We start from the raw sequence: 27534 nt of genomic DNA on the forward strand, positions 1-27534 counted from the left end.
CTTCCTGGATGTGTTGTTTTTTCAGCTTAGTTTGCTGAATTGAAATAATTTACTGTATTTTCAAGAAATTGATTGATGGCAAGTTTGTTTTAGGACTGATGACCTGCTGAGCATTCTATTCAATGCAACCTCATTGGGCGCTGGTGAAGATTTGGTCTAGAGTGCCTTCCTGTGGCTTGAAAACAAGATGACATTTCTAAGAGCAAATAAACTAAGCAAAAAAAGAAATGTCCCCTTTTCAGGACCCTGTCTTTCAAAGATAATTCGTAACATTCCAAATAACTTCACAGATCTCCATTGTAAAGGGTTTAAACACTGTTTCCCATGCTTGTTGTAATGGGTTTAAACACTGTTTCCCCATGCTTGTTGTAATGGGTTTAAACACTGTTTCCCCATGCTTGTTGTAATGGGTTTAAACACTGTTTCCCATGCTTGTTGTAATGGGTTTAAACACTGTTTCCCATGCTTGTTCAATGAACCATAAGCAATTAATGAACATGCACCTGTGGGACAGCCGTTAAGACACTAACAGCTTACAGACGGTAGGCAAGTAAGGTCAAAGTTATGAAAACTAGGACACTAAAGAGCCTTTCTGTTGACTCTGAAAAATGCCCAGGGTCCCTGCTCATCTGCGTGAACATGCCTTAGGCATGCGGTCAAGGAGGCATGAGGACTGCAGATGTGGCCAGAGCAATAAATTGCAATGTCCGTACTGTGAGACGCCTAAGACTGCGCTACAGGGAGACAGGACGGACAGCTGATCGTCCTCGCAGTGGCAGACCACGTGTCACAACACCTGCACAGGATCGTTGCCTATTGGCACAAACCCACCGTTGCTGGAGCAGACAGGACTGGCAAAAAGTGCTCTTCACTGCCGAGTCGCGGTTTTGTCGGGGTAATGGTCGGATTTACGTTTATCGGTGAAGGAATGAGCATTACACAGAGGCCTGTACTCTGGAGTGGGATCGAGTTGGAGGTGGAGGGTCTGTCATGGTCTGGGGCGGTGTGTCACAGCATCATCGGACTGAGCTTGTCGTCATTGCAGGCAATCTCAACGCTGTGCATTACAGGGAAGACATCCTCCTCCCCCATGTGGTACCCTTCCTGCAGGCTCATCCTGACATGACCCTCCAGCATGACTATGCCATCAGCCATACTACTCGTCCTGTGCGTAATTTCCTGCAAGACAGGAATGTCAGTGTTCTGCCATGGCCAGCGAAGAGCCTGGATCTCAATCCCATTGAGCACGTCTGGGACCTGTTGGATCGGAGGGTGAGGGCTAGGGCCATTCCCCCCAGAAATGTCCGGGAACTTGCAGGTGTCTTGGTGGAAGAGTGAGGTAACATCTCACAGCAATAACTGGCAAATCTGGTGCAGTCCATGAGGAGATACACTGCAGTACTTAATGCAACTGGTGGCCACACCAGATACTGACTTACTTTTGATTTTGACCCCCCCTTTGTTCAGGGACACATTATTCAATTTCTGTTAGTTACAAGTCTGTGGAACTTGTTCAGTTTAGGTCTCAATTGTTGAATCTTATGTTCATACAAATATTTACACATTAGGTTTGCTGAAAATAAATGCAGTTGACAGTGAGATGACATTTCTCTTTTTTTGCTGAGTTTAATAAGTAGAAAACCCTTTTGTCATCAATTTGATGTTGCTAGATTGACTTTAGTATAACACTAGCTAAGATTGAGAAGAGACCTCCAGATTTTAGCGAGATCATGTTTGCATTGCTATTTTTGACGAACTTTGTTTGCTAATGACATCACCAACTGTCTAAAGTAAATTTGACAACATGATAATATAATATAATAATATATGCCATTTAGCAGACGCTTTTATCCAAAGCGACTTACAGTCATGTGTGCATACATTCTACGTATGGGTGGTCCCGGGGATCAAACCCACTACCCTGGCGTTACAAGCGCCATGCTCTACCAACTGAGCTACAGAAGGACCATGACGGCAAAGTTGCTTCCTACTACTACTAAAATCGTGTCATATTCCGAAGCCCATATAGTGTAAATTAAACTAAAGAGTCATGAGCCCCCCCGTTCTACTTTAGGACGTGGCTGCAGCGTCTATAGAACGCTGATAACACTGGTGATGACGCGACCGAGTTGGTTAAAGAGTGGCCTGTAAACGACGACACAATTATATGGATGTAAAAGTCTGTGTTGACTTACAGGGAAGGCAGACAGTAGTAGGGGCTGTTCAGTCTCGTAGGATTCAGCGGTAGCCAGTAGGATCTTCCCATCAGGGTAACCCACAGCAAAGGGCTTGTCCACACTGTGCCACGCCACACACTGAGGAGCTGGGAGGGGAACGAGAGGAGCAAGGTATCACACATCAACCAGTCCATGACCACTGAGAACACTACTTATTGTCATAAACAAAGCCACTTCTGACTTAACGGCAACTTGGCTTGGACTCATGTTGTGGCTGCTGGCAGCTATATTTGACCACTTGTTTCCTCTACATAATAATAATAATTTAAAAAATCAGTCAGTCAGTATAAATGTAACTCACATTCTTTCCTGTGGCAGCGGGTGAGCTCGGTGCTCTCAATGGAGAAGTCTTCAGTGACCTGCAACCAGCAGAGTGATCCGTCCAGACGCCCCACCAACAGGCTCTCTGGCTGGGCATCCTTCCCGGCGATGCCCCCCCTGGGTGGAGAAGGGGCTGGAGGTCTGCACCCAGGAGAGGGCTGTCACCCAGGACGGCTGGGCCTCCACATGGCCCTGGGCTCCTGAATGAACCACAACAGAGAGATTATAAATCAATGATGAAGTTTGGGATTTACATTTTTTTATTTGTTATTTTAGATCCGAATCTCAGATAAGATACATATTTAATACTTTCAACATATGAAATGAAGAGCAACGGAAAACCTTTTTTTTTGTGCCAAGCTTTCGGTCACAGTTGACCTTCATCAGAGCATCCGAACACAGCTGAACTACACACATTGTTAAAAGGTTTGAGGACCAGTTACTACTGTACATACCGTTGACAGTCCAGATGTTGATGATCTTGTTTTGGAAGGCAGCGAGGAGGGTACCTCCAGAGCTCCAGTAGACAGGAGACACCAGGTGAGCTCCACCTGCTGCCTCAGAGCCCCGTCTGTCATCACTGGGAAAATAGGACAGGATTGGCATTAGCTCTACTCCCAACAGCACCACATCTTTCATGTCCCTGTTCCAATACTTTACAAATGCATCCTTCTTTTCAACCTTGGTTGCATTGGTGGAAGTAATAGGGTGGTAACCTTGCATTTATGTGAGCTGTGCTTACCTCAAGGCAACAAAGACTGAAACATTTCTGAAGTATTGGCCCATACTGTATGTCATGATGATACCTGATGCTACAGGAGTGTGTGCACTGCAGGTCAGCAGTGTTCTGGTTGACGTCCCATAATCTGACTGTCCCGTCCTGAGCTCCAGTGGCCAACAGACCCTGCTCATTGTTCCAAGTACAGCTAGTCACCTACAACAACAACAACAACAACATCAGTATCCAACAAACAGGAACTGATCACAGGAACCTCATTAGTAAGCATCACTTTCACTTTTTCAATTATTCTTTCCTCTCTCCTCAAACCGCATTGGAAGAGATAGTCCAAGGTCCCTTCCCTCAGACCGTTTCCGTCAATGCGTTTTGAGAAGGATGTGAGGAGAGAGGATGCGAATATTCGAGCATAAATATCTTAATCCCGTACCCTGCCGTGATGTCCCTCTAGCTTCTTCAGAGGACACTTCCTCAGGTCTCCAGCCATGTCGCTGTAGGTCTGAGGCCGGATGGGGTTGTCCCTCTCCCTCTCTGAGGCTGCCAGGGCCTGGACCAGCTGCTGGGCTGCCCACTGACGATGTTTACTGGTCAGCCTGGCAGACAGGGCACAGGCAGCCAGGGCGTTGGCCAGCTCCAGAGGGCCCACTCTCGCCCCCACCTGGGGAGGAGGTACTGCAGCAGACGGGCTACCAGCCTCTGGACCTGGACCAATCGGGGAAACACAACAGCCGTCATTAGGTAGCACCAACCAATCAAACCTCTCTACAGGGTTGTGTCCAGTAGGGGGGGAAATACTACAGAGTGCAATGTGGATGTACAACCTGAAAAATATGTACCATACCAAACATAACTTATTCCGTGACTTTGGCATAAAGGTACCTTCCTCTCACCTTTAGACTCGTGCTGCTCGGTAACGGTTCTGTCTGGAGAATAGCGGTAGCGGATGCCCTTCTCTGTGAGCAGGGAGACCAGACTCTGTGTGACCAGGAAGGTGGGAGGTGTGAGGGGTGTGGCATCTTGTTGTGGCGCCCTCTTCAGGGTGGAGGTCAGACGAACTCTCTGTGCAGGATCACTGATGGCACCCAGGTTCATCCCTGTGGCAGCCGTCATCAGATCCTAGAACCGGGCCAAGGGGTGACAGTGTAAGTAGAGAAAGATTACAGTTACAAGAACATTCTACAGACGGTGATGGAAAAATGTAGACACCAAGGTTGGGGTCAATTCAAGAAGAAAACCCAAATTCCATATCCTGCCGACTACGCCAAACGTAAGACATTTGTAAGACATACAATTGAAGTTGGAATTTGAAGTTCACTTCCAGAATTGAAACGGAATTACCCCAACCTTGGTAAACAGTCTAAGACATATGGAGCCAGCCATGAGTACAGACTCACACACCTGAGTGCAGATGTCCACCAGCTCCCTGTATGCTGTGGGGCTGTGTGAGACCAGGCTGCCTATAGCTGAGCTAAGGAAGGAGAGGAAGGCAGAGCTGCTGCTCTCTGTAGCCCCACCACAGCCTCTGCCACCCCCTGCTACCCCTTGCTGGTCGACACTGGTATGGACCCGGCCTGCCGCCGCAAGGCACATCAGACGCACCAGGATACGGATGTCTGCCAGGCCCAAGCCCTCCAGACCACTAGAGGCACTGCACACTGACACACTGGGCAAGAGAGGGAGAGAAGTAGAAAGAAAGAAAAAGAAGAGAGGGAGGGAGGGAGGGAGATATATGTGATTAAAGGGGAACACAATTGTATTCCCATTTTCTTCACAATTGGGGACCAAAGGAGTGTAACAGATTACAACCTAGCCCTGAAGTGTTCTACAGTAACAGATCACAGCCCTGGGTGTTCTACAGTAACATATCACAGCCCTGTAGTGTTCTACAGTAACATATCACAGCCCTGTAGTGTTCTACAGTAACATATCGCAGCCCTGTAGTGTTCTACAGTAACATATCACAGCCCTGTAGTGTTCTACAGTAACATATTGCAGCCCTGTAGTGTTCTACAGTAACAGATTACAACCCTGTAGTGTTCTACAGTTAACATATCACAGCCCTGTAGTGTTCTACAGTAACATATCGCAGCCCTGTAGTGTTCTACAGTAACATATCACAGCTCTGTAGTGTTCTACAGTAACATATCACAGCCCTGTAGTGTTCTACAGTAACAGATCACGGCCCTGTAGTGTTCTACAGTAACATATCACGGCCCTGTAGTGTTCTACAGTAACATATCACAGCCCTGTAGTGTTCTACAGTAACATATCACAGCCCTGTAGTGTTCTACAGTAACATATCACAGCCCTGTAGTGTTCTACAGTAACATATCACAGCCCTGTAGTGTTCTACAGTAACAGATCACAGCCCTGTAGTGTTCTACAGTAACATATCACAGCCCTGTAGTGTTCTACAGTAACATATCACAGCCCTGTAACCGTAACATCACAATCAACCGTAACATATAAACCACTTTATCACTAGAACAACGGCACAGCAATTGTTTGATGAATACTCTGACATTTGGCCTGTCAGAAAAACAATAACAGAAGCTTCCAGCTCACTGTTTTTCAGACTAATTTAAAAGGTTTCATAAGACTAACAAAATAACGTTTTGGAGGTGAAATAACAAGCTACTTCTCAGTAGCAAATGTGTATTGAAATACCTCATCAGAGGAGGATCCTGGAATGTAGCCACTGTACAGTAGAATGGAATATGTTGTTGATGGACTCTCTGAACATTAGACTACCCCACATTGTGAGACACCGATCCCATTAAACAAACCAACCTAGAGGATGTTTGGGAGAGTGCTCTCATCACCATGCTGTATGCCAGTAGTATCTGGGCCGTAGAGGTGACTCTCCTTAGAGCCTGCAGTCTGTCCTGAGGGTCTCTCAGCGATACAGCCTGCTCCCCCAGAGTCAGAGGGCCGGAGGAACCTAACCCCTTAGTGTCAGTGCTGACCACACCTGTATACCAGAGATACACAATACATTACAACATCTGTGTGAGAATTTGAAAATATTTCAAATATTATGTTTGAGTTAGTTTGAAACTTTCCCACAAATTCTCAGATTTTTTTTTTGAAATCCCAGTTGAAGAATTGTAGGTTGGAGAACTTCCTTACAACTTATTCCCTGTTGATTCCAGAAATTCTCCAACCGTGGGGTTTTGGTATAATTCGGGGATTCTGCAACCCTAGTTTGCTGCATAATGCTGTGTGTGAAGTACAGTACCTTTCTGGATAATTGACCCGTCAGGGTTACTGGTGCTGTTGACCAGCGCACCCAGCGGGTCATTTTCTGTGAAGGGGATGGGGTCTGGCACCAGCTTCTTCTCACTCAGACCCAGAGGCCTCAGCAACACCCCAAAGTCCTCCAGCCCAGTCAGCCGGTCTGGGTCAGAGTCGTCTAGAGGGCCCAGCTCCCAGTCTTCTGGTTGGAAGAAGCAGATACCGTCATGAGTCATCTTTTTATTTGTTTTTAATGTATTTATATTTTCATTCAATCTTTATTTAAGACCCTTGATATGCTTCACCAGATGATTCGCAGTTTTTTTATTTTTTTATTTTACCTTTATTTAACTAGGCAAGTCAGTTAAGAACAAATTCTTATTTTCAATGACGGCCTGGGAACAGTGGGTTAACTGCCTGTTCAGGGGCAGAACGACAGATTTGTACCTTGTCAGCTCGGGGGTTTGAACTCGCAACCTTCCGGTTACTAGTCCAACGCTCTAACCACTAGGCTACGCTGCCGTGTCTTCGAGCACATGGTGAATTTATTAGAAGAAAACATTGGTTCACTGGGAGTCACTTAAACATTTGATTCACAGAGCAGAAGAAACCGTAACAAATAGAGGGTCAAATCCTTACCATCGGAGGTGCTGTCCAATCGTCCAATTAAATCAGAAGCAAGCCCTTTCATTCTGAGGAGAGACAAACAGTATGCCTGGGAGTAACTGACAGACTCAACTGTTGTAGTACTTTTAACAAGCATATACAGTGTTACTATGCAGCTCGAAGGACTATGAAAAAGAGCATATGTGTGTGTGACTCCTGCACAAATAAGGCTTAAGCATAAAGAGCATATGTGTGTGTGACTCCTGCACAAATAAGGCTTAAGCATAAAGTGCATATGCGTGTGTGACTCCTGCACAAATAAGGCTTAAGCATAAAGTGCATACGTGTGTGTGACTCCTGCACAAATAAGGTTTAAGCATAAAGTGCATACGTGTGTGTGACTCCTGCGCAAATAAGGCTTGAGCATAAAGTGCATATGCGTGTGTGACTCCTGCGCAAATAAGGCTTAAGCATAAAGAGCATATGTGTGTGTGACTCCTGCACAAATAAGGCTTAAGCATAAAGTGCATATGTGTGTGTGACTCCTGCGCAAATAAGGCTTGAGCATAAAGTGCATATGCGTGTGTGACTCCTGCGCAAATAAGGCTTGAGCATAAAGTGCATATGCGTGTGTGACTCCTGCGCAAATAAGGCTTGAGCATAAAGTGCATATGCGTGTGTGACTCCTGCGCAAATAAGGCTTGAGCATAAAGTGCATATGCGTGTGTGACTCCTGCGCAAATAAGGCTTGAGCATAAAGTGCATATGCGTGTGTGACTCCTGCGCAAATAAGGCTTGAGCATAAAGAGCATATGTGTGTGTGACTCCTGCACAAATAAGGCTTAAGCATAAAGTGCATATGTGTGTGTGACTCCTGCACAAATAAGGCTTAAGCATAAAGAGCATATGTGTGTGTGACTCCTGCACAAATAAGGCTTGAGCATAAAGTGCATATGTGTGTGTGACTCCTGCACAAATAAGGCTTAAGCATAAAGTGCATCTCTTCCTCACCGGTCATGTTTGGATCCAATCTCCCCTAGGTTAGCTGCCAGGTACTTCTCTCTACAGGTGCTACAGAGCAGGTAGTAAGGGCTACCGGACCCACACTCCCCTCCGAACCACCCGTCCACGTATGCCCCGGTAGAGCGGTACCCTCGCCGCCCAGCGCTCTGGCCACAGCCCGGGTGATGCCTCTTCATGTGGTTGTTGAACTGCAGAGTCAGGGTGTTACACAGCTCACACTGTACCATGTCATGGGGCTGATGCTCCTCACCCCCCTGAGGGAAACAATAGCCATATCAACTGGACCGAACCAGGGTTGGGATCAATTCAACTTTTACAGTGATCTGCCTGAAATTGACTGATTTGAAATGGAATTGATTCCAACCCTGGCCTAAACCTTTTTTTCTAGTCCTATCCTACTGTTTGCTCAATTTAATGAAGGCCGTTTGGAGGCCAAAACGTCATGTTTTTAAACTAAAAGTCATTGCGCTTATATATATTTCCCGGATCTGTGATTGTGAAATGTGATGTAGTACCTCGACCATCCAGAGGGTGTCTCTCTCCGAGCTGATGAACTCTCTAAACTGTAGCTCCTCATAGGGCTCTTCATGGTAGGGGTCATCCATGTACCCCAACTCTGACTCCTCCTCAGCAGCAAACGGGTGCGTCTCCGCCCTCTCCGGCCACTCAGACACCCCTGGGTCCTGCCTGTACAGCGGTGGGATGGGGTTGGGGGACGGAGAGTCTGGTTGAAGAAAGGATGGTGGTGGAAATATAGTAGGTTAGCAAGACGAAAAGAGTCACAATGAACAGTACATGACTGTCTCTGCCTAGTCTTTTCCAACTTCTTTGTTACACTTAAAAAGACAGATAGCCCTCCCAGAGGATAACACATGAAAGACAGATAGCCCTCCCAGAGGGTAACATATGAAAGACAGATAGCCCTCCCAGAGGATAACATATGAAAGACAGATAGCCCTCCCAGAGGGTAACATATGAAAGACAGATAGCCCTCCCAGAGGATAACATATGAAAGACAGATAGCCCTCCCAGAGGATAACATATGAAAGACAGATAGCCCTCCCAGAGGATAACATATGAAAGACAGATAGCCTTTGCTGCAGGAGGGACTGGTGCACTTCACAAAATAGATGTCATCATATTGAAGCAACATCTCAAGACATCAGTCAGGAAGTTAAAGCTTGGTCGCAAATGGGTCTTCCAAATGGACATTGACCCCAAAATGGCTTAAGGACAACAAAGTCAAGGTATTAGAGTGGTCATCACAAAGCCCTGACCTCAATCCTATAGAACATTTGTGGGCAGAACTGAAAAAGCACGTGTGAGCAAGGAGGCCTACAAACCTGACTCTGGTGCACCAGCTCTGTCAGGAGGAATGGGCCAAAATTCACCCAACTTATTGTGGGAAGCTTGTGGAAGGCTACCCGAAACATTTGACCCAAGTTAAAGAATTTAAAGGCAATGCTACCAAATACTAATTGAGTGTATGTAAACTTCTGACCCACTGGGAATGTGATGAAAGAAATAAAAGCTGAAATAAATAATTATCTCTAATATTATTCTGACATTTCACATTCTTAAAATAAAGTGGTGATCCTAACTGACGTAAGACAGGGAATTTTTACATGGATTGTTTTAGGATTAAATGTCAGGAATTGTGAAAAACTAAGGTTAAATGTTGGCTAAGGTGTATGTAAACTTCTGACTTCAACAGTATGTGACTCTTTTCAGGAAACTAGGCGTATGTTGCGCGTCACTACTTCACAGGAGAGACATTTGAACTTAAACTTTTTTTTATTTTTAAGTATGTGTTTTTGGTCAGTAATGCCTTGTGGAAAATGAACTTTCATGTGCCTTAATAACAAACTTTTATGCCATCTGTAAATACAAATAACATTGTTAAATTACAAGCCTAGTTGGTTTAGCTACGGAAAAGCGGGCAACCTTCCCGCTAGCCATGATTGGCTGAGATAATGAGTGGGCTGGACATGCCGCGAGATGAGTTCGGATTGGTCTGCCATGTAGCACGCTTCTGTCTATAACATGAGCTAGTCAGTATGTGTCGGTAATCATTTCTAATGCAGCTTTTTTGAAAGATATCAGGTAGTAGAACTGCATAACTGTTGCTCTCCACTTTCTGGAGGACCGAGTTTTGAAATCAGTAGAATTAGAGTATGATAGCTAAGTGGGGCGGCAGAGTGGCCTCGTGGTTAGAGCATTGGATTAATAACCGGAAGGTTGCAAGTTCAAATCCCCGAGCTGACAAGGTACAAATCTGTTGTTCTGCCCCTGAACAAGGCAGTTAACCTACTGTTTCTAGGCCGTCATTGAAAATAAGAATTTGTTCTTAACTGCCTTGCCTGGTTAAATAAAAGGTAAAATAAATAAATAAATAAATAAAAAAGATGGAGAAAATTCTGGCGTTTGATTGCAAATATGCAGACGGCGTCAAAAAGAGAACACAGAAGGCTCCGGATTACATCTTCAAATTAAGGGAAACCATGGCATCCGTGAAAGAGAGGGAGAAGCGTCCATACATATATACAGGTAAGAGAGTCCAGCTAGCTACATTTTCAGATATTACACGTTTCTAATTTTGTCAGAAAGTAGTTCTGGCTGGCTCGCTAACATTACATGAATGAGCTGTGTAGTAATATTATTTGTACCTCAGAAAACCATTTGCATTGCTAGTTATAGCCTAATGTTAGCTAACATTGACCCTGGTTGGTTAGCTTCCTGCAGATTCATGCAGGGTACTAACGTTACGAGTTTATGGTTCATTGTTTAGCTAGCTAGCAACATGTAAACAAAAGATTCCACTATGCAACTAACTATTTCAATAGAATGTTTATGATGTCATTGCGACAACTGTCTATAGACGTAGCTAGTAAATTCGCTCTGGCTATCTGCTCTGATTTCAGAGCACTCTCGTCTGAGGTTGCCAGAGATCAGAATAACTGACGAATCTACATATGCTCAACACCCGTTGAATATGGCCGGTGTCAGTAAACATTGGCAAAAGAAAAATGTAGTTATATTGTTGCAAGCAGCACAGTTGCAGTCACCAATGCTCTGGATAACATAAGCCTTACCAGCTTTGCTGGGACAAGTAAAATGGTCAGTTCTCTAATGTGTCTGGAAGTAGCTCGCAAGCTAGCCAACGTTAGCCAGTTAGCTTGGGTGCTTGACTGCCGTTAGGTCAGAACGCTCAGTTCAAACCTACTTTTCGGGCCAGAGCGTCCAGTGGGTGCTCCGAGAGTGAAAAAGCTCAGTTTACTAACGGCCAATCTGACAACGCTCTGAGTTTACTAACGGCCAATCTGACAACGCTCTGAGTTTACTAACGGCCAATCTGACAACGCTCTGAGTGTACTACCGGCCAATCTGACAACGCTCTGAGTTTACTAACGGCCAATCTGACAACGCTCTGAGTGTACTAACGGCCAATCTGACAACGCTCTGAGTGTACTAACGGCCAATCTGACAACGCTCTGAGTGTACTAACGGCCAATCTGACAACGCTCTGAGTTTACTACCGGCCAATCTGACAACGCTCTGAGTTTACTAACGGCCAATCTGACAACGCTCTGAGTGTACTAACGGCCAATCTGACAACGCTCTGAGTTTACTAACGGCCAATCTGACAACGCTCTGAGTGTACTAACTCTCAGAGCGCATTTAGGCACTCCAGATTCCATTTCTGAACACACCCGTAGTATAAACCAGCCTTGACATCTTTGGATGTGTAGTACATGGCCTCTCATGTGAATCCTTAAAGAGGATAACATAGGAAAGCATTGTACTGCACTTTGCTTAATGTCCCTCAATCCACACGGAATCCTTTCCTAACACCAGCAAGGCAGAGTTGTCTGCATACAGCAGGAGTTTACATGTCACTGCTGCTGGTATTTCATTTACATGTAACAGGAACAGTAGAGGTCCTAGTATGAGGCCCGAGGGACACCACATGATATCCCCTTAGTCTCAGATAGAATCTCATCAATGTCACAGACAGAGAGCTTCGGGTCAGCTCTTCCTGTTGGAGGTTGTGCTGACCTGCTCTCCTAAAGGATGTTCTGTGCCCCAAACTGGAGCGCTGGCGTCTGGCCGGGGGAGGCCTGTTCCTGGTCAGGTGGACATCTAGGAAGTTCTCCCTCTCCACCAGGTCCAGGCCCGCCAGCAGACTGCAACACAATAACATAACAGTAACTAATCTTCCAACTCAACCAAGCTAACACAATCTTTGTTTCTGTGAATAATCTACTGATCTCAATCTCTCGAACTGACTTGCGTCTTTAATTTTTCTTGAAACAATTATATTGAATTTATGACTGATTAATCGACACAGCTCTACTACCCTTAACTCAATTGATTAAAAAAAGAAAACAAAAAAGGTTGTTTCTGTGTCTGACCTTTCGTTGGGTTCGCTGGTGGGGGCCTCGGGGCACTGTACGGTCTCCGGTCCGTCAGGGGAGGGGGTTTCAGTGGTGGAGGCTCCTGCTGGCTGGCTCTCCATCTGCAGCTCCTCAGTCAGGGGGTGCTCCAACATCCAGCTAGCCAGCACCTCGATGGTCCGCGAGTCTACTTCACCTGCCACACCTGGGGTCAAAGGTCAAGGAGAGGTAAGAGATCAAGTCCAAGTGAGGGGACACAGGCCCTTTTTTTTAAAAGGGGGATATTGCATTAAGGCAATGACAATAGAAGTCAAAGTCAATCATTTGAAAGGGACACATTATACAGAGTGTTAGATTGGAAAGTTTGTGATGGAAGTACACTCAATCCAAACTGATATGGGGAAGAAAGACGACAGTACCAGCCAAGGAGTAAAGAAACTAAAGTGTGAGAGATGGAGAGTGAGGGTCCTATTCAATCTAATTCAACGACTAGGTTCATAGTATAAGTATAAAATAGAATTTGTATTGAAAACATGCGGATTCGTGTGCTTAACCAAACAGTGGTGTTTACAACTAACCTGAACTGTATATGAATCCATATCAATATCTAAAAATGCTTTCTCACTATACAGAAAAATTAGGTAAAGTAGTCCAGAAACCTGGTTAACAGGGCTTAATTGAGAGGAGCCAGACAGATTTGAGTGGGGTACAGTATGCCAAGGAGAGGGAACAGAAAATTACCATTTGTATCACCATGAGCCTATCATTTCACATATTTGCTGGCTGGTTTGAAAAAGTTAAATTCTTGAATCACGATATATAATTTTTCGATTATAATCTAATGAAAAAATGCCTAACAACATCTATGTCTATTGTAAATCAGGAGTTGGAACCAGTACAGGGAACAAAATCAAAAACCAGAAAATAAAATGTTCTGGTATAATAACAGAATCAGAACCGGGAATGAAAGTGATCTATCCTGCTCCCGGAACAGAACTGTTTTTTTAAAGCATGGGAACCGGTTAATAACGTTATTTTATGTTTTCAAGTCCACAAAAAAACGCAACAAAGCGCCTATGCAAAACTCTCACTCTGTCACTCAGAAACGTCTTCCAGTGTCTGCCTGCCAGCTGAAAATCTTTGCCAGTGTGTGTGCGTGTGCAGGTTACCTGCCCCTCCCTCTCCGAAGCATAGGCTACTGTATCCTACTGACATAGCAGCGTGATTCATAATTAGAGAGATTTTTTTGTGGAGAAGAACGGAATTAACTTTCTCAATGCTCGTTAAGGATACTATAGCTATCACGTTTCACATTGGATTTATTAACTACAGAAAGGTAAGATGTGTTTTTAATTCTGGTGCCGCTCCGCACACACACACACGCTCGTTAGCTAGCTACAGTAGCTCTTGTCCAACATTAAGCCAACTCTCAGGAGTTCAAAGACATTTTTAAGTTCCTCCATAGAAGTCACTCTTCCATAGGTATTATTCTGCGGGCCAAATTCATATAATGCATGTCATAACAAGATGCCCAGCGCACCAAGCCTTCTCCTCCAACCTCTCTCGCTCTCTCCCCACCAGGAAACAGTCGCATCTCGTGCCCTACACTTGTCTATCTATCATGCACGTAAACAACTATAGCTGGCCCGCACCATAGCAAGCTGCTCTATCCGCACTGATTAGTGAAGTAATTTAAGGTTTTAAAAAAATATATATATATAAACTAACTTTTGGGGGGTCCGAAACGGTTCAAAACATTATTTTCCTTGTCAGAACAGTAGAATGGAATTAATAAAATAGTAGTTATTTTCAGAACGAAACAATTGGGAAATAATTTTGGTTCCAACCCCTGATTTGTAAAATACTAGTGTCTATACTACGACCCGTTTCGATAGACCGCATGCACAGAGGAAAGACAGTAGGCCTAAAAGAAAGAAACGCAGACCCCTCTGGAAAAGCAGGAACAAGTCTACAACACAGAAAGCGGATGGAGCACAGTACACACCACACTTAACACACAGAGCGCAGCGACAGCAATACCTGCTGCCTCCATGGCCTTGTAGATATGTCTCATAGAGAAGCCCATTTCTAGTAAGCGGACTGGGACAAACATTTGAGGCCGTTCTAGAAATTGAGGAGACAAAAAAAAGGTAAAAGAAGAACAAGCCAACAAATCTGTCATCGACAGTAAAATGTCTGACATGTCATCATACAATGAAGGCAACGACAACTTCCTATCGGGCTGAAATGCAAAAGTCTTTCAGTAGTAATATACTGTAAATAAGCTATTTTTTATTTTTATTTTGAATAAATTTGCAAAAATGTATAAAAACCTGGTTTTGCTTTGTCATTATGAGGTATTGTGTGTAGATTGATGAGGGGGAAAAAAAATATTTAATCAATTTTAGAATAAGGCTGTAAAGTAACAAAACGTGGAGAAAGGGAAGGGGTCTGAATACTTTCCTGAATGCACTGTAAGTACTATTGCAGTAACAGCACTCAAAGTCTTTACAAACAAACCAAAGTTTACGTATTTTACCACAGGAAGTCCCTAAATTGATTTGCAGAACAGTGTGAACTCATTGAGCAGGCTGCACCTTTCCCAAAACAATTGTCACCATCCTAAAAAATGATTTGGTTTTTATACAGAAAGAACTGGAGGAATTCTCTATGTAAGAGAGCTTCCTGTTGCTCTATTTAGGACTGTTCATTTTCAACACAAATTCATGGTTCCATTCAAGCAATGTGAGTAGATGACAAACTGATTTCATGCATGCAATCAATCAACTCTTCATATACAAATACACAAGCTCTGGTTGTCAAAATCAAGCACCCATAACAGAAATAACCAGCTGAACAATGAACATTAGCCGGACATGTCATTCAACATGCCATGACATGCAACAGCCAGACATAAAGTTCCCCGTGAGCAATACAGTATCTATTCTGTCTTGTTATTGACGGAGCGGAGTTGATCTATAGCCTGCTCTCAGATCTGTCTGCGCTGTATAGCCAACTGCAAACATATCTGGGACCAGGCTAGTTGGTCCGTGTTGCTGTGTGACTGGTTCTCTTATTGAATGAGATGGGCAGCACACCATAAAAGGCTGTTTACACATGCAGAACAACTCTGATCTTTTGCCACTAATTGGTCTTTTAACCAATCAGATCAGATCTTTTGCCAATAATTGGTCTTTTAACCAATCAGATCAGATCTTTTGCCAATAATTGGGCAAAAAAAATCAGAATTGGGCTGCCTGTCTAAACCAAGCCAAATTGCCTTCAATCTTCCATGTATTTGTTTTTCTTACCCGCGCCACGGTTCCTGGCCTGAGAATTAGCGCAGGGCTCCATGAAGCTGGTCTGCTGCTCTGTGAAGCCCTCACAGGAAGACGAGGTGGCCAGGCCGAAGCCTGGGCCAGGACCGTGCAACATGGGGGGGTTATTAACCAGGCCAGCCAGGGTAGGGAACCGTGCTAACACCATCCGCCTAGAGGAAGCCAAGCCAACAACACAGTGGTAGTGGGCTGCATTTAGCACAAAGACAGCTGGGATACAGAGGCACCACTGGTTGTGTGGACTACAAGTTCCTGGACAGAGGGAGCCCACAGAATGGAGTACAGTGACAATTAGAGGCTTCCGATTCTCTTCATAGCCTCATCATCAGAGGTAGAAAACGTTTGTTACATTTAACATGTAGGGCCGATTGCTCCATTGAAAATGTCCAGGAAACCGCCTCATAGAGTTGAACTGTGCTGTAAGTCTGCTCGTCTTTGGGAAGCCAGCAGTTAGATCAGAACCAGGAGGAGTTGCAGCAGAGCTGAAGCCTTGGGAGGGTTAGACAGAGCAGTCTCATTTCACACACTCACCACCACTCTTCTGTGTCTCAGACGAGCTGCCGACTGCTATGGATCTGGAGCAGGAACATCAACAACCCAGGCTGTCAATGGAAAGTGTGTGTGTGTGTGTGTGTGTGTGTGTGTGTGTGTGTGTGTGTGTGTGTGTGTGTGTGTGTGTGTGTGTGTGTGTGTGTGTGTGTGTGTGTGTGTGTGTGTGTGTGTGTGTGTGTGTGTGTGTGTGTGTATGTGTACCCTGAAAAGGACTAAGAACTACTGTGATCCGGACATTAACCTTAATTAATGACTAAACGTACCATAACATAGAAATAGAATGACATAGATTCTATTCCTATGTATGGATCTGTACTCACTGCAGGAGGTTGATGGGGAGGAAGGGGTTAAAGTTCTCCAGGCCATCGGCCTGCAGCGCAGAGAGCAGAGAAGCAGCCAGGTCATTGGTGGATGACGAGGCAGAGGCTCCGTTTGATTGACCGAAGATGGCGGTGCCCTCTGACCCCGTGCTGTAGAGAGACACAGAGCTGGAAGTCTTTGACAGTGGCTGGGACGAGGAGTGGTGACCAGGTTCTACAGGGAGAAATTAGAAATACATGATTTTAAATTATTCTTCAGCAGCAACAACAAGCTAAATTGCACGAACTTCAATTTTGAACAAGTCAAAAAAAAATGTTTTTTTCCGCACGACTCATTAAGTTGAACCTTTCACAGAGAGAAATACGAAGCCATATTCGACTGGCCAAAACAGAGGACTATAGGTCTATTCTGAACATGACATTTTCTATAACCCAATAATAACAGTAGTAGTACCCTTCCGGTCTTTGGTTCCTTTGTCCTCCTGCAGTCTGTTGAGAGTTCCTTTGAAGATTAGGACCTGAGCTCTCTCCAGGTCTGACAGGGACACACTCTGTTTGATAGGGCAGGGTCGCACAGCCCACTTCACCATGCTCCGCACCATAAACTGTAGCACAGACCTAGGAGCACCATCATGGAAATACTGGAATTCAACGACAGTGTAATGCTAGATAGTTTTATTTTATTTTATTTTAAATAATTGCTTGTTTTTAACTGTATATGTAAATGTAATTTTATTTGGGTATTTGAAAAGCACTATATGAATCATGTATATATATATATATATATATATGTATATATATGTATATGTATATATATATATATATATATATATATATATATATATATATATATATATATATATGTATATATATATATGTATGTATATATATATATATATATATATATATATATGTATGTATATATATATATGTATATATATATATGTATATATATATATATATATATATATATATGTATATATATATATATATATATATATATATGATTCATATATATATATATATATATTATATTCTGAATTTGTTTTTGAAAAATAAATTCAAAATCAATCTACCTCATTTCAGCAGCGTTGCTGTCTTCTCCGGCTGGGACAGGGCTCAAACCAGAGTCCCCTGGCTTAGCCTGGTCAGGGCTGCTACTGGTCAGGATGGCAGCAGTAGAGGGGTCTTGATGCTTTGGCACCAGCAGCAGGTCAGTAAACTTCCCACAGCTGAGGATGACAGCCAGGGACTTTAAGGCTCCCAGCAGGAGGTAGGAAACCCTTACAGCCCGGAGCTCCAGGGAGAAGACATCTGGCTGGGGCTTGGTCTGATGGGGGGAAGGGGGAGGTAGGGTTGGGGTTGGAGTTGGGGGGCAGGAGGACGAGGTACTACCCTCCTCTGGATCGTCACAGGACTCTGAGAGCGCTCTAGTTGGGGACGGGTGACTGTTCCTCTCCCTCTCTCCTTCCCTCTCCTCTGTTAGCCCAGTGTCTCTTTCAATGTCATCATCGTCCATCATGACCCGGGCGATGTCTTCATCTAGCCTGCGTTCCAGCACGCTCCGAGGGATGCTCCATCCCTCCTCTTCCTGCTCGGAGGAGCAGCTCTTCCTGGTTCTCCCTGCGCCTCCTCCTCGTCCCCGGGCCTCCTCCTGCTCCTCCAGGAGGCCGGTCAGGAAGATCAGGTCTAAGAGGACAGAGGGTTTGAGGCCTCGGAATCTGCTGACGTCACACTGGGGCACGTCACAGGGCTCCAAGGAGGAGAGCGGGGTGTCGCTGGGTGACCAAGAATTCAGGAAGCTTTGGTTAGTGGTGAGAGAACCAGGACATGAAACAGATGGAGAGGGAGGGAGGAAATGAAGGAGGGAGGACAAAAAAAGAAGAGAAACAAAAAGAAGGAAGAAAAGGGAAAGGTAAGAAGGGTGAATTAGGTAACTGAGGGAAAGACATGATTAAAACAGAACAGAAATAAACAGAAAAGAAAGACAGACATGCACAACAGAACAGGATGGAACTGTAGAGAGACAGAACAGGATGGAACTGTAGAGAGACAGAACAGGATGGAACTGTAGAGAGACAGAACAGGATGGAACTGTAGAGAGACAGAACAGGATGGAACTGTAGAGAGACAGAACAGGATGGAACTGTAGAGAGACAGAACAGGATGGAACTGTAGAGAGACAGAACAGGATGGAACTGTAGAGAGACAGACAACAGAACAGGATGGAACTGTAGAGAGACAGACAACAGAACAGGATGGAACTGTAGAGAGACAGACAACAGAACAGGATGGAACTGTAGAGAGACAGAACAGGATGGAACTGTAGAGAGACAGACAACAGAACAGGATGGAACTGTAGAGAGACAGACAACAGAACAGGATGGAACTGTAGAGAGACAGACAACAGAACAGGATGGAACTGTAGAGAGACAGACAACAGAACAGGATGGAACTGTAGAGAGACAGACAACAGAACAGGATGGAACTGTAGAGAGACAGACAACAGAACAGGATGGAACTGTAGAGACAGACAACAGAACAGGATGGAACTGTAGAGAGACAGACAACAGAACAGGATGGAACTGTAGAGAGACACACAACAGAACAGGATGGAACTGTAGAGAGACAGAACAGGATGGAACTGTAGAGAGACAGAACAGGATGGAACTGTAGAGAGACAGACAACAGAACAGGATGGAACTGTAGAGAGACAGACAACAGAACAGGATGGAACTGTAGAGAGACAGACAACAGAACAGGATGGAACTGTAGAGAGACAGAACAGGATGGAACTGTAGAGAGACAGAACAGGATGGAACTGTAGAGAGACAGAACAGGATGGAACTGTAGAGAGACAGAACAGGATGGAACTGTAGAGAGACAGAACAGGATGGAACTGTAGAGAGACAGAACAGGATGGAACTGTAGAGAGACAGAACAGGATGGAACTGTAGAGAGACAGAACAGGATGGAACTGTAGAGAGACAGAACAGGATGGAACTGTAGAGAGACAGAACAGGATGGAACTGTAGAGACAGAACAGGATGGAACTGTAGAGACAGAACAGGATGGAACTGTAGAGACAGAACAGGATGGAACTGTAGAGAGACAGAACAGGATGGAACTGTAGAGAGACAGAACAGGATGGAACTGTAGAGAGACAGAACAGGATGGAACTGTAGAGAGACAGAACAGGATGGAACTGTAGAGAGACAGAACAGGATGGAACTGTAGAGAGACAGAACAGGATGGAACTGTAGAGAGACAGAACAGGATGGAACTGTAGAGAGACAGAACAGGATGGAACTGTAGAGAGACAGAACAGGATGGAACTGTAGAGAGACAGACAACAGAACAGGATGGAACTGTAGAGAGACAGAACAGGATGGAACTGTAGAGAGACAGAACAGGATGGAACTGTAGAGAGACAGAACAGGATGGAACTGTAGAGAGACAGACAACAGAACAGGATGGAACTGTAGAGAGACAGACAACAGAACAGGATGGAACTGTAGAGAGACAGACAACAGAACAGGATGGAACTGTAGAGAGACAGACAACAGAACAGGATGGAACTGTATAGAGACAGACAACAGAACAGGATGGAACTGTATAGAGACAGACAACAGAACAGGATGGAACTGTATAGAGACAGACAACAGAACAGGATGGAACTGTATAGAGACAGACAACAGAACAGGATGGAACTGTAGAGAGACAGACAACAGAACAGGATGGAACTGTAGAGAGACAGAACAGGATGGAACTGTAGAGAGACAGAACAGGATGGAACTGTAGAGAGACAGAACAGGATGGAACTGTAGAGAGACAGAACAGGATGGAACTGTAGAGAGACAGAACAGGATGGAACTGTAGAGAGACAGAACAGGATGGAACTGTAGAGAGACAGAACAGGATGGAACTGTAGAGAGACAGACAACAGAACAGGATGGAACTGTAGAGAGAGACAACAGAACAGGATGGAACTGTAGAGAGACAGACAACAGAACAGGATGGAACTGTAGAGAGACAGAACAGGATGGAACTGTAGAGAGACAGACCAGGATGGAACTGTAGAGAGACAGACCAGGATGGAACTGTAGAGAGACAGACCAGGATGGAACTGTAGAGAGACAGACCAGGATGGAACTGTAGAGAGACAGACCAGGATGGAACTGTAGAGAGACAGAACAGGATGGAACTGTAGAGAGACAGAACAGGATGGAACTGTAGAGAGACAGACAACAGAACAAGATGGAACTGTAGAGAGACAGAACAGGATGGAACTGTATAGAGACAGACAACAGAACAGGATGGAACTGTATAGAGACAGACAACAGAACAGGATGGAACTGTAGAGAGACAGAACAGGATGGAACTGTAGAGAGACAGAACAGGATGGAACTGTAGAGAGACAGAACAGGATGGAACTGTAGAGAGACAGAACAGGATGGAACTGTAGAGAGACAGAACAGGATGGAACTGTAGAGAGACAGACAACAGAACAGGATGGAACTGTAGAGAGACAGACAACAGAACAAGATGGAACTGTAGAGAGACAGAACAGGATGGAACTGTATAGAGACAGACAACAGAACAGGATGGAACTGTATAGAGACAGACAACAGAACAGGATGGAACTGTAGAGAGACAGAACAGGATGGAACTGTAGAGAGACAGAACAGGATGGAACTGTAGAGAGACAGAACAGGATGGAACTGTAGAGAGACAGAACAGGATGGAACTGTAGAGACAGACAGACAACAGAACAGGATGGAACTGTAGAGAGACAGACAACAGAACAAGATGGAACTGTAGAGAGACAGAACAGGATGGAACTGTATAGAGACAGACAACAGAACAGGATGGAACTGTATAGAGACAGACAACAGAACAGGATGGAACTGTAGAGAGACAGACAACAGAACAGGATGGAACTGTAGAGAGACAGAACAGGATGGAACTGTAGAGAGACAGAACAGGATGGAACTGTAGAGAGACAGAACAGGATGGAACTGTAGAGAGACAGAACAGGATGGAACTGTAGAGAGACAGAACAGGATGGAACTGTAGAGAGACAGAACAGGATGGAACTGTAGAGAGACAGAACAGGATGGAACTGTAGAGAGACAGAACAGGATGGAACTGTATAGAGACAGACAACAGAACAGGATGGAACTGTAGAGAGACAGACAACAGAACAAGATGGAACTGTAGAGAGACAGAACAGGATGGAACTGTATAGAGACAGACAACAGAACAGGATGGAACTGTATAGAGACAGACAACAGAACAGGATGGAACTGTATAGAGACAGACAACAGAACAGGATGGAACTGTAGAGAGACAGACAACAGAACAGGATGGAACTGTAGAGAGACAGAACAGGATGGAACTGTAGAGAGACAGAACAGGATGGAACTGTAGAGAGACAGAACAGGATGGAACTGTAGAGAGACAGAACAGGATGGAACTGTAGAGAGACAGACAACAGAACAGGATGGAACTGTAGAGAGACAGACAACAGAACAGGATGGAACTGTAGAGAGACAGACAACAGAACAAGATGGAACTGTAGAGAGACAGAACAGGATGGAACTGTATAGAGACAGACAACAGAACAGGATGGAACTGTATAGAGACAGACAACAGAACAGGATGGAACTGTATAGAGACAGACAACAGAACAGGATGGAACTGTATAGAGACAGACAACAGAACAGGATGGAACTGTAGAGAGACAGAACAGGATGGAACTGTAGAGAGACAGAACAGGATGGAACTGTAGAGAGACAGAACAGGATGGAACTGTAGAGAGACAGAACAGGATGGAACTGTAGAGAGACAGAACAGGATGGAACTGTAGAGAGACAGAACAGGATGGAACTGTAGAGAGACAGAACAGGATGGAACTGTAGAGAGACAGAACAGGATGGAACTGTAGAGAGACAGACAACAGAACAGGATGGAACTGTAGAGAGACAGACAACAGAACAGGATGGAACTGTAGAGAGACAGACAACAGAACAGGATGGAACTGTAGAGAGACAGACAACAGAACAGGATGGAACTGTAGAGAGACAGAACAGGATGGAACTGTAGAGAGACAGACCAGGATGGAACTGTAGAGAGACAGACCAGGATGGAACTGTAGAGAGACAGACCAGGATGGAACTGTAGAGAGACAGACCAGGATGGAACTGTAGAGAGACAGACCAGGATGGAACTGTAGAGAGACAGAACAGGATGGAACTGTAGAGAGACGGAACAGGATGGAACTGTAGAGAGACAGAACAGGATGGAACTGTAGAGAGACAGACAACAGAACAAGATGGAACTGTAGAGAGACAGAACAGGATGGAACTGTATAGAGACAGAACAGGATGGAACTGTATAGAGACAGACAACAGAACAGGATGGAACTGTATAGAGACAGACAACAGAACAGGATGGAACTGTAGAGAGACAGAACAGGATGGAACTGTAGAGAGACAGAACAGGATGGAACTGTAGAGAGACAGAACAGGATGGAACTGTAGAGAGACAGAACAGGATGGAACTGTAGAGAGACAGAACAGGATGGAACTGTAGAGAGACAGACAACAGAACAGGATGGAACTGTAGAGAGACAGACAACAGAACAGGATGGAACTGTAGAGAGACAGACAACAGAACAAGATGGAACTGTAGAGAGACAGAACAGGATGGAACTGTATAGAGACAGACAACAGAACAGGATGGAACTGTATAGAGACAGACAACAGAACAGGATGGAACTGTAGAGAGACAGACAACAGAACAGGATGGAACTGTAGAGAGACAGAACAGGATGGAACTGTAGAGAGACAGAACAGGATGGAACTGTAGAGAGACAGAACAGGATGGAACTGTAGAGAGACAGAACAGGATGGAACTGTAGAGAGACAGAACAGGATGGAACTGTAGAGAGACAGAACAGGATGGAACTGTAGAGAGACAGAACAGGATGGAACTGTAGAGAGACAGACAACAGAACAGGATGGAACTGTAGAGAGACAGACAACAGAACAGGATGGAACTGTAGAGAGACAGACAACAGAACAGGATGGAACTGTAGAGAGACACACAACAGAACAGGATGGAACTGTAGAGAGACACACAACAGAACAGGATGGAACTGTAGAGAGACAGAACAGGATGGAACTGTAGAGAGACAGAACAGGATGGAACTGTAGAGAGACACACAACAGAACAGGATGGAACTGTAGAGAGACACACAACAGAACAGGATGGAACTGTAGAGAGACAGAACAGGATGGAACTGTAGAGAGACAGACAACAGAACAGGATGGAACTGTAGAGAGACAGACAACAGAACAGGATGGAACTGTAGAGAGACAGACAACAGAACAGGATGGAACTGTAGAGAGACAGACAACAGAACAGGATGGAACTGTACAGAGACAGACAACAGAACAGGATGGAACTGTAGAGAGACAGACAACAGACCAGGATGGAACTGTAGAGAGACAGAACAGGATGGAACTGTAGAGAGACAGACAACAGACCAGGATGGAACTGTAGAGAGACAGAACAGGATGGAACACAAAAGTCTGGAAATAAACAGCACTGTGCATGAAAACAATTATCTACAGTTGAGTGTGTGTGTGTGTGTGTGTGTAATCTCTACTGTAATACCTGACAGAGAGGTCAGCCTCCTCCCATTGAAGCTTGGCTAGGGGGCTTCCTTCCTTCAGTACCCCCAGCAGGGTAGCCCTTCTCCCACTGGGTTTGTGCAGGCAGAGCCCCCCTGCCCGGAGCCCACTGTCCACTCCTCCGATCAAGGCCAGCACCGGCCACACCTCAGAGCACAAAGCACCCAGCTGGGTCTCAGAGAGGCCTGAGGGTCCCGTCACCAAGTCTCCTGGTTCTCCAGTATCCTCTCCAACACAAGTCCTGACCTGCTCCTTGTTCTTCTCCCTTTCATCAATTCCTTTAGGTCTTGGGCCTGCTGGATTTAACAGGGACAGATAAGAAATCAGATAGACCACTGCGCCACCTGGGAGTTTAAGGCACTGCATCGCAGCCACCAGAGACTCTGGGTTCGCGCCCAGGCCGCCCAGAGCCGGTCGCGACTGGGAGGTCCGTGAGGTGATGCACAATTGGCCTAGCGTCGTCCGGGTTAGGGAGTGTTTGGCCGGTAGGGATATCCTTGTCTCATCGCGCACCAGCACCTCGTGTGGCGGGGCGGGCGCAGTGCAGTGCCAGGTGCACGGTGTTTCCTCCGACACATTGGTGCGGCTGGCTTCCGGGTTGGATGCGCTCTGTGTTAAGAAGCAGTGCGGCTTGGTTGGGTTGTGTTTCGGAGGACGCATGACTTTCGACCTTCGTCTCTCCCGAGCCCGTACGGGAGTTGTAGCGATGAGACAAGATAGTAACTACAAATAATTGAATACTACGAAATTGGGGAGAAAAAGGGGGTAACAAAAAATAATAATAATTTTAAAAAATAATAATAATTTAAAATCAGTTACTTTTCATCTTTTTAAGGCTACATTTACATTTTAGTCAGATATAGACTGAAGCAGAACATAGACTTAAATCAGTGTATTCAACTAAAATAGGTACAACAGCCACATCACGATCACAGCATAGTAAAAACGTCTTCAAATACCACTAGCCTTCCAGACAATGCTGAATAGCTACAGTTAGTTTGAGCTCGTTCTCTATTCTGTGAACATATTCAGGTGTGTACATGTGTGACTTGTTTTGGTAAGTCGCTCTGGATAAGAGCGTCTGCTAAATGACTTAAATGTAAATGTAAATCAGTGGCTGTATTGGAGAGGGAGGGGTTTCATCTCTTTTCTGAGTATATATATAACCAACTTCTCAGCCCCCATCTCAGCGTACTTCATTCTATATATAGAATGAAGTATAGAATGAAGTATATATATATATATATATATATATCTAGAGGACTCCTGATATCTCCAGGAGTGATTATTTGTTGTGGTCTAGTACTGTCTTTTTCCTAGCTAGGACCAACTACTTAAAGTGCTGCCTGTCTTCCCAGTGGTCTACTTTGGTGTATAAACTGCTGCCTGTCTTCCCAGTGGTCTACTTTGGTGTATAAACTGCTGCCTGTCTTCCCAGTGGTCTACTTTGGTGTATAAACTGCTGACTGTCTTCCCAGTGGTCTACTTTGGTGTATAAACTGCTGACTGTCTTCCCAGTGGTCTACTTTGGTGTATAAACTGCTGACTGCTCATCATTGGCAGATAGACACATCAACCAGGATCAAGGGGCAGGGCAATGTGTGACTTGTTTTGGTAACCAGTGGCTGTATTGGAGGGGGGAGTGGTTTCACCTCTCCTAGGCAATCAGCAATTAGTACAGGGAGGTGTTCTCTCCTCGGCTGCTAGGCAATTGGCAATTAGTGTTAGTTCTTCCTTCTCCACTGGTTTCGCAGTGGCAGCTGTAAGTTCATCAGAGTTGTTCGTGGAAGGCTCCACACCACTCTCTCAGTATCTTACCTAGTTATTTATAGATTCTCATTTTGATCTTTTGGAGCTCTGTGTGTTTTCTATAACTGTTCGCTCCTCTACCTGAAGGCTTTCCAGACGCTCCACACCTCTCGGCTGCTACCCTTATAATTTAGTGTACCCCGCGCGCACCAACCATGGAATTCTCAGGTCTCTGGCAGCGCTTGGATCTGCGATCAAGAACTCAAGAGTTCATCTCAGCCTATGCTGCCCTTCAGTCTCTTGACTTGTTCCTGACAGGGATCCCCCCAGAGAACACTGCTACTCCAACTTCTCTTTCTTCATCTGATTGTTTTCTCTCATAGTCCGAGAGCATCTGGTCGTCGCAGTGGTGGCACAGGCTAACTCATTTCTCCTCAGTGGAGATTTTTCTCCCTCACCTCATCTCCTCATTTGAATTCGACACTGTCACGGGTCCACTCAAGATTAACGTTGTCATCTATGGACCACCAGGTACCCTGGGAGAGTTGACACCTCGATAAGCTAATTTCCTGAAGATGGCTCAGCGCTCTTCGTGCTTGGCGACTTCAACCTCCCGACATCTGCCTTCGATTAATTTATTTCCCCTCCTTGCCTCTTGACCTCACCCTTTCCCAATCCCCTCCAACTCAAAAAGCAGGCAATACGCTTGACAATCTTTACTAGAGGCTGATCGCCTACTAATCTCACTGCAACGCCTCTCCAGATCACTACTTTGATTTCCTTTTCTGTCTTCCATTCCTCCAATCCTGGCTACCCAGATGGTCGTGTGCGGACGCAATATTCTCTCTCTCCCACTACTCTTTCCTCTTCTATCATCTCTCCCTTCTGCTAAATACTTCTCCCTCCTGTCTCCTGATTCTGCCTCATCGACACTTCTCCTCATCCCATGATTTGCACTGTCCCCTTTCCTCCAGGTTGGCCCGGGCCTCCCCTCCTGCTCCATGGCTGAGTGACTAATTGCGAGCTTACAGAACAGGGCTGAGGGTAGCTGAGCAAAAATGGAGGGAAGTAGAAATGGAGGAAAACTAAAACTTCCAGAAGACCTATAATCCTTTCAGTCCCTTCTCTCTACCTTCTCTTCCTCTGGATCTGCTGCTAAAGCCACTTTCTATCACTACATTTCGAGCTTCTGCCTCAAACCCTAGGAAACTCTTTTCTACTTTCTCCTCCTACCTTAATCTTCCACCCCCTCCAGACATCCGCTACTCAGTCCACTGGTCTCAACTCACACAGAACTACCCTAAGCCTTGACCTCTTTCTCCCCTTT

The 27534-nt window shown here is 45.1% G+C and overlaps 1 protein-coding gene across 1 annotated transcript in view; it reads right to left on the reverse strand.

Annotated features, from left to right (window-relative positions):
* LOC123999859 (probable E3 ubiquitin-protein ligase HERC1) overlaps positions 1–27534 on the reverse strand; it is a 107674-nt gene that overhangs the window by 29291 nt on the left and 50849 nt on the right. The window contains 22 exon segments of the mRNA XM_046305867.1: positions 2196–2323; positions 2539–2565; positions 2597–2758; positions 3014–3138; positions 3365–3492; positions 3725–3996; positions 4185–4410; positions 4693–4957; positions 6085–6265; positions 6533–6730; positions 7168–7220; positions 8146–8411; positions 8673–8881; positions 12214–12341; positions 12570–12756; positions 14592–14675; positions 15863–16207; positions 16421–16464; positions 16762–16975; positions 17216–17379; positions 17838–18563; positions 24442–24754. Coding sequence (XP_046161823.1) covers positions 2196–2323; positions 2539–2565; positions 2597–2758; positions 3014–3138; positions 3365–3492; positions 3725–3996; positions 4185–4410; positions 4693–4957; positions 6085–6265; positions 6533–6730; positions 7168–7220; positions 8146–8411; positions 8673–8881; positions 12214–12341; positions 12570–12756; positions 14592–14675; positions 15863–16207; positions 16421–16464; positions 16762–16975; positions 17216–17379; positions 17838–18563; positions 24442–24754 — 4445 coding nt within the window.

Source organism: Oncorhynchus gorbuscha, linkage group LG16 (genome assembly GCF_021184085.1).
Source record: "Oncorhynchus gorbuscha isolate QuinsamMale2020 ecotype Even-year linkage group LG16, OgorEven_v1.0, whole genome shotgun sequence".
Lineage (NCBI taxonomy): Eukaryota > Metazoa > Chordata > Actinopteri > Salmoniformes > Salmonidae > Oncorhynchus > Oncorhynchus gorbuscha.